Source organism: Hyperolius riggenbachi, chromosome 2 (genome assembly GCF_040937935.1).
Source record: "Hyperolius riggenbachi isolate aHypRig1 chromosome 2, aHypRig1.pri, whole genome shotgun sequence".
NCBI lineage: Eukaryota > Metazoa > Chordata > Amphibia > Anura > Hyperoliidae > Hyperolius > Hyperolius riggenbachi.
In genome coordinates, this window is record NC_090647.1 from 422,546,867 (window position 1) to 422,553,774 (window position 6,908).

The following is a 6,908-nucleotide window of genomic DNA, read 5'->3' on the forward strand; positions in this document are numbered from 1 at the left end:
TATAGTGCCCAGTATAGCTAGCATAGTGCCCCAGTATAGTGCTCAGTGTTGGTAGGTAGGTAGTTAGGTAGTTTCCCCTCCCCCGGCCGCCGCCGCCGCCACCGCCACCACCGCCGCTGCCATTATCTTACCGGCGGCCTCTAATTTTCCCCTCTCCGTCTCTCCGTGCAGGCATGTAAATAGTTAGCAGCAGCTCGCCCTACGGCGGCTGCTGTGTGATGATGGAGGAAGCGTAGAGAGCGGCTTCCTGTAGCGGCGATATGTATCGCCGTTACTATGGGAACCTCTCTCTCTCTACGCTTCCTCCGTCATCACACAGCTGCCGCCGTAGGGCGAGCTGCTGCGAACTATTTACATGCCTGCATGGAGAGACGGAGAGGGGAATATTGGAAGCCGCCGGTAAGGTAATAGTAGCAGCAGCAGCGGCAGCGGCGGCCGGGGGGACATGACACGCAAGCAAGCCGACCCCCCAACTTTTGCCCCACTTTTGGGGGGTCAAAAATTCGGCTTGCTTGCGAGTATATACGGTAGTTTATGACCTGTACATTTTTTTTACATTACTGGCAGGCACCAGGCAAATAATTTGGTCAACTCCAATGTTAGTAGAAACAAATGACATACTGTGTGCTGAAGGTGGTGAAGCTGTCCATGTGGCCAAGGCTGGCATGAGGCCTGCTGTAACAGGCATTTTTTTTTCTTTTAAATAATTCCTGACATTGAAAAAATGTTATACTACTGGCAGGCACCAGGCAAATAATTTGGAGTACTCCAATGTTAGCAGGAACAAATGACATACTGTGTGCTAAAGGTGATGCAGGATAGCTTTCCCTGTGGCCAAGGCTGGCATGAGCCCTGGTGTAGCAGGCAAAGTTTTTTACATTTTACACAAAATAATTTATTGCAGTAAAACACATTTCTATTACTACTGAAATGCACCAAGCAAATTTTTAAATCATAAATCATTTAATATCTTAATGTTTTTACATTACTACTGGCATGCATTAGGCAGATTTTTGAATTTTGAAATTCTTTAATACGTTACAAATGGTTCCTATGTGGATGCTGGTTTTCCCACAACTAAAGGCTCATACACACATCAGACTATGGTCTTTTGAAAATGAAAGATCACAGACCAATCTTACCACCCTTCATGTAGTATGAGAGCCATGCCTACACAGTCTATTCTATGGAGCTGAACTCCCCATCAGATAGAAATCTTTGCAAGATGCTGCACACACAGATGCTGTACAGACACAAAAGATCAGTATCTGCAAAATATCTGTTCCTGACAAAAATCCATTCCTGCAAATTGCAATGATAGTCTATGATATCTGCAGATCATCATACACACATGATTTAACTGACATTCATCTGCAGATCAAGAAATCATCCGCAGATCTAAAAATCCATCCTGGTGGATCTGATCTGCAGATGAATGTCAGTTAAATCATGTGTGTATGATGATCTGCAGATCTCATAGACTATCATTGCAATTTGCAGGAATGGATTCTTGGCAGGAAAAGATCTTTTGCAGATACTGATCTTTTGTGTCTGTACAGCATCTGTGTGTGCAGCATCTTGCAAAGATTTTTTTTCTGATGCGGAGTTCAGCTCCATAGAATAGACTGTGTAGGTATGGCTCTCATACTACATGAAGGGTGGTAAGATTGGTCTGTGATCTTTCATTTTCCAAAGACTATGGTCTGATGTGTGTATGTGGCCTAAAGCTACATACACACATCATACAAAAATTGGTTGGAACATAGTCAGACCAACGGTCGTTCGACGAAAGTATACAACCATAAACGACCAACTTCAATCGACTGTTATACACACACAAACGATGGCAGAAAGTTCAGACGGAGATTAAGAGCGGATATGACGTAAGTAAATTAATTGAGTTAACGATCGATCTGTGTACAAACGAGTCAAACCATGGACGACTGGCAGGAAGTGAGTTTAGTAAGTTGTTGTTATATGAAAGGTGTGTATTGGGAAGTGACGTCTGAAAGCGACCAGTAGAAAAGAGGAAGATGCGTAGTTAGAACACGCCTTTCTTTAAACGTTCGTTCTTGTGAACAAAACATGCTAACCCGTCGAAAGAAGGTTGCCTGTGCTTTGCTAATATTGTATTTAGCCAGAAAGTGTTCTTTGCAAGCTCATGATGAAGAGCCACCAAGAAAGCGCCGTTTCTGGTGTAAGAAATGGCTTCAAGAGCGTGACAATATCTCTCATGAAAACTTATTAAGGGAACTACGTGTTTCATCTCCTGAAGACTTCAAAAATTATTTACGGATGAGTGAATCAACGTTCCAGCACCTCTTGGAGCTTCTAATACCATATATATCGAAGCAAGATACTTGGATGCGTAAGGCTATATCTGCCCAGCAACGATTAATGGCCACGCTGCGTTTTCTGGCAACAGGAAGATCACTTCAAGACCTAAAGTTTTCCACCGGCATATCACCCCAGGCCCTTGGTTACGTTATCCCTGAGACGTGCCAGGCTATTGTGAACTGCCTTAAACGTGACTATATGAAGGTAAATATATTTAATTGTATTTACTGGTTGTAGTATTTTCATTAATGGACATAATAGATGTATTTGGTGTAGCATGTGTAAGAAGGAACAAGGAACCGTTTTGATTGCGTCTAAAAAAACATAATTTTTATTTCTGAAAGTAAAGGAACATAATGCAAATGTTTCTAACCTCTGTATGCAAGGTTTCAGACATACATGTAATCCAATGTAAGGTACTTTATAAATGTGTGTAATGTTGATTTTCTGTTTGTCGGGACATTTCCATTTGATTGTACGGATAGTGTTGTTCAAAATATTGATAATGGGGTGGTGGTGGTGGTGGTAGTGTTGGTGGTGTTGATGTAGTAGTTTGTTGTGGGGTTGGAGCAGTGGTGGCTTGATGTGAGTATGAAGGAATATTAGTATTGAGTAAATTCATTTTAGCTTTATATAAAATGTCAGTTATGTATACCTCAGCAGCATGTCTTTGTGCAGGCTCTAGTGTTTTCATTTTTTTACTGACACCAAGGGCAAATACATCAACTTCATCCTCAGGTTCTTTCAGGAGTCCAATGGCCTGATGCACTGCTTCATCTATATTTTTATCGACTTCTGAAACTTGTCTTTTCCTGGTCCTCCTCTGTTTCTTTGGCTGCTGTGTGTGAATATCTGAGAAAGTGGAACTGCTTTCTGTTTCCAAAGCTTCTTCAGCTTCATAGTTTGTCTAAGTATTGTAAATAGAAATGAAAAATAATTATTAGTGCCACTAAAAATGTTTTGTCCATTTTTATACACAGTTTCCCTCAACACCAGAAGAATGGTTGGCTATAGCCGAAGACTTTGACCATCTTTGGAACTTTCCAAACTGTGGCGGCGCCTTGGATGGGAAACACATTAGAATTATTGCACCCAGAGGAAGTGGATTATTCTACTTTAACTACAAAGGCTTCCACAGCATTGTTTTAATGGCATTAGTTAATGCCCATTATGAATTTGTCATGGTTGATATAGGTGCAAATGGCAGAGTTTCAGATGGTGGTGTCATAGAGAAAACATCTTTTATGCGTAAACTCAAGAGGAATTTGCTGCATTTACCCAATAATGGACAAACTAAGCTTGGTTTAAATTTTGTGTATGTTGCTGACGAGGCCTTTGCATTGCACGAGCATGTTCTAAAGCCTTTTCCACAACGTACATTGAACTATGAGCGTAAAATTTTTAATTATAGACTATCAAGAGCACGCAGAATAGTGGAGAATGCTTTTGGGATATTAGCCAACAGATTTAGAGTATTACATACTGCTATAAATTTAAGAATGGATAAAATTGATGTGGTTGTATATGCATGTTGCATGCTGCATAATTTTCTGAGGCGTAGACATGGTTTGCAATACATGCCCCCCAACAGTGTGGACCAGGAGGACCTCGAATTAGGTACAGTTATTCCGGGAGAATGGCGTAATCAACACACACCATTGACTGAGCTGCAAACAGCCGCACCCAGGAATCCAACACTGAGTGCTAAAGAAAACAGAGATCAATATCTGAATTATGTTAATGGTGCAGGTTCAGTTCCATGGCAACATCGCATGGTGTAGTATGTGGTACTTAATACACATTTCTGTACCTTATCAGTTGTGGGAGGGGGGTGGTTGTGCCATTTATTCAGCTGTTATGTTAATTTACCATTAATAAAAATGAGTGTTACCTGATCTTCATTGTATGTGCCCTCTTCAATATTTTCCTCCTCCTCGTCTTCACGCAATGCTGACTCCATTTGCGCCCTTTCATAGCTGGTAGTAGCCTCATTAGTATTATCATTAGTTAGGTTGCTGATAGTTTCTCTGCTTTCCTCCTGGTCAGATGTGAACTCCAACATATGGTAATACCATAACCTTGGCTTATAGATGTCACGGGCTGCACAGCCTGATTTTTTAGAATCTCTGACTTTATTATGTTCTCTTTTAAATACTTTGCGCAAGTTATTAATTTTTTTTTTTTACATAAGATACTGTGGCACGCGGATACACTTTGCAGCACAACTGTCGTAGCCTCTCATATGCTTGGTTTTTAATGTGCTGCATTTTTTATTCTGGTGTTTTGATCTTCCATAAGCAGGCATATGAGCGGTAGGCCTCTATAAATTCCCTCAGGAATTCTGGTGTCATAAATACATCAATGTTTGACATTGTCCTGTAAAAAGATCAAAAACTAAATTATGATGTGCATATGTGTAATGGTCGCAATAGATGGTACAATTGTTTCATCCAATCTTACAAATTCCATGTATTATAAGTGAACTGACTAAATGATACTATCACTATATTCACTTAATGTACACGTGTACTACATAGAAACAGTAAGATTGTATGATAAAATTGTACCATGTATGGCCACCATAAAGGTAATTTCAAACAGAGCTTTAAAAATATCCAAAGCCAATAGTACATTGTAACATCTGTCAGGTGTAACTGAAAGCAGACCTAACCTCAAAGCACTCTGTATGCTGTGAAACAGACACAATATCACAATAGTCTTTACAATATGAAATGATGGTTCACATGTTACTAAGGAGTCAAACAACATTTGCGTGTTAGTAGGTTTAACTTTAGTTTGCCATCATAGTGGTAGGTTATGGTTGCTCGTTATAAGGTGTTCTAACACAGTTTACAGCACTGCAGTGCTAATCACATGGGCCTTGCACAGTGTGAGTTTAACGTCGCATAACAAACACACCGTCACACTGTGAATATATCCTTAATGTCAGTATACATATAGTTAACATCCTCTATTTGATATACTAATGATGTTGCTTCTCTGCTCTGGCAGTAAGGTAACATAGTGGTAATGTTACATAATAAGACAAAGAATGTGCATGTAATCCATGTAATTATTTACAAACAAACGTTTCCACAACGAACATTATATATTGAACAAACTTTCCTACATGTAGCTGTCGCACAACAACATACGGAAATGAAAGAGTAATACAACGTTACCCAAACAAACTTATATGATTTTTTGCTAATACAATATAATGTAAAGCAGTAATGGTATGACATCGGATAAATGTGTACAAAGAAAAAAAAAAAACTAATCAAATTGTGAACAGATTTACAATGCTAGGTTGGATTGAAAACTAAACTTACCTGATCAATATAGGCTAGTAGATAAACACAGTTGTCGCTAATGCAAACACTGCAATAATGCGTAGAAAGATCGTTCATATGCAAACGAACAGATTAGACGCACGCTATCCCACAATGGCTTGCGTCACATTTCCTGTGACATCACTTCCTTAAATAGTGCGGGGAGTTGCAAGATGCCGCGCAGAAGGAGTTACAGCGGAGCAACACCCATGAGCAGAGAGGAAATGGCTGAAATGGTTCGCATTATGGACAAACATGATTATGACGCGAGGTTACAGGTTTACCAACGGCCCAACGAACGGAAAAGTGACATTCTTAACCATGTCATACATAGAATAGAGAAGATGTATGGGGTACAGAGAACCAAAGATCATTTAAGAAAGCGCTGGTGTGATTTGAAATTAAGAGAACCAACAGTTCTGGAGAGATTGAGAGCAAAAATAGCACATGATAGTAAGTAGAAACACATAAATGTTTAATGTGATATAGGATGTGTAATATTATTTTTGATGGCTTGTTATTGGTGGAAAGAAGAATCTTACTAACTTTATACCTGGCACCACTAGATGGCAGTCATGAGGCAATGCTAAGGAAGGCTTATAAAGGTCCACTATGATTTTTAAATAATTAAACTTAATATGCCAAAAAATTAAAGCCATGTAGTGTGTAAATATATTTGACAACTTTATAAGCTGATAGGCCTTTACATATATTTACATAATTAACACAGTACAAATTATGTTATTTGCATGACCATATTAACCTCCTTGGCGGTTAATTTTTTTTTTTCTAATTTAAAAAAATCCTTTTTTAAAAAAAATTTTTTTTTGTTTCATGTAAAGCTACCAGAGTGGTAGCTACATGAAACACCACTAGAGGGCGCATGTGGCCCTCTAGTCCGATCGTCGCCGGCATCTATAGCAAACAGGGGAACGCGTATATAACGCGTTCCCCTGTTTGGCTTCTCCTGTCGCCATGGCGACGATCGGGATGACGTCATGGACGTCAGCCGACGTCCTGACGTCAGGCACACCCGATCCAGCCCATAGCGCTGCCCGGAACTCATTGGTCCGGGCAGCGCAGGGCTCTGGCGGGGGGGGGGGGCCCTCTTCAGCCGCTGCGTGCGGCCGATCGCCGCAGAGCGGCGGCGATCAAGCTGTGCGCGCGGCTAGCAAAGTGCTGGCTGCGCGCACAGCAATTTACAGCGCACAAATCGCCCCACCAGGGGCTGAGATCTCC

The 6,908-nt window shown here is 40.5% G+C and overlaps 1 protein-coding gene across 1 annotated transcript; it reads left to right on the forward strand.

Moving 5' to 3' along the window:
* The first annotated feature begins 2,256 nt into the window (after window positions 1-2,256).
* LOC137544531 (putative nuclease HARBI1) lies at window positions 2,257-4,118 on the forward strand. Its single transcript, XM_068265613.1, has 2 exons — window positions 2,257-2,541; window positions 3,318-4,118. The coding sequence occupies exons 1-2, from the start codon at window positions 2,296-2,298 to the stop codon at window positions 4,116-4,118; spliced, it is 1,047 nt and encodes a 348-aa protein (XP_068121714.1). The 5' UTR covers window positions 2,257-2,295.
* Window positions 4,119-6,908: the final 2,790 nt, after the last annotated feature.

What these genes read in the sequence shown, in the direction of transcription:
- LOC137544531 (XM_068265613.1), top strand. Translation starts at nt 2,296, where the DNA reads ATGAGTGAATCAACGTTCCAGCACCTCTTGGAGCTTCTAATACCATAT. An exon ending in TTAAACGTGACTATATGAAG is followed by an intron (nt 2,542 to 3,317) that starts GTAAATATATTT and finishes TTTTATACACAG; the next exon opens with TTTCCCTCAACACCAGAAGA.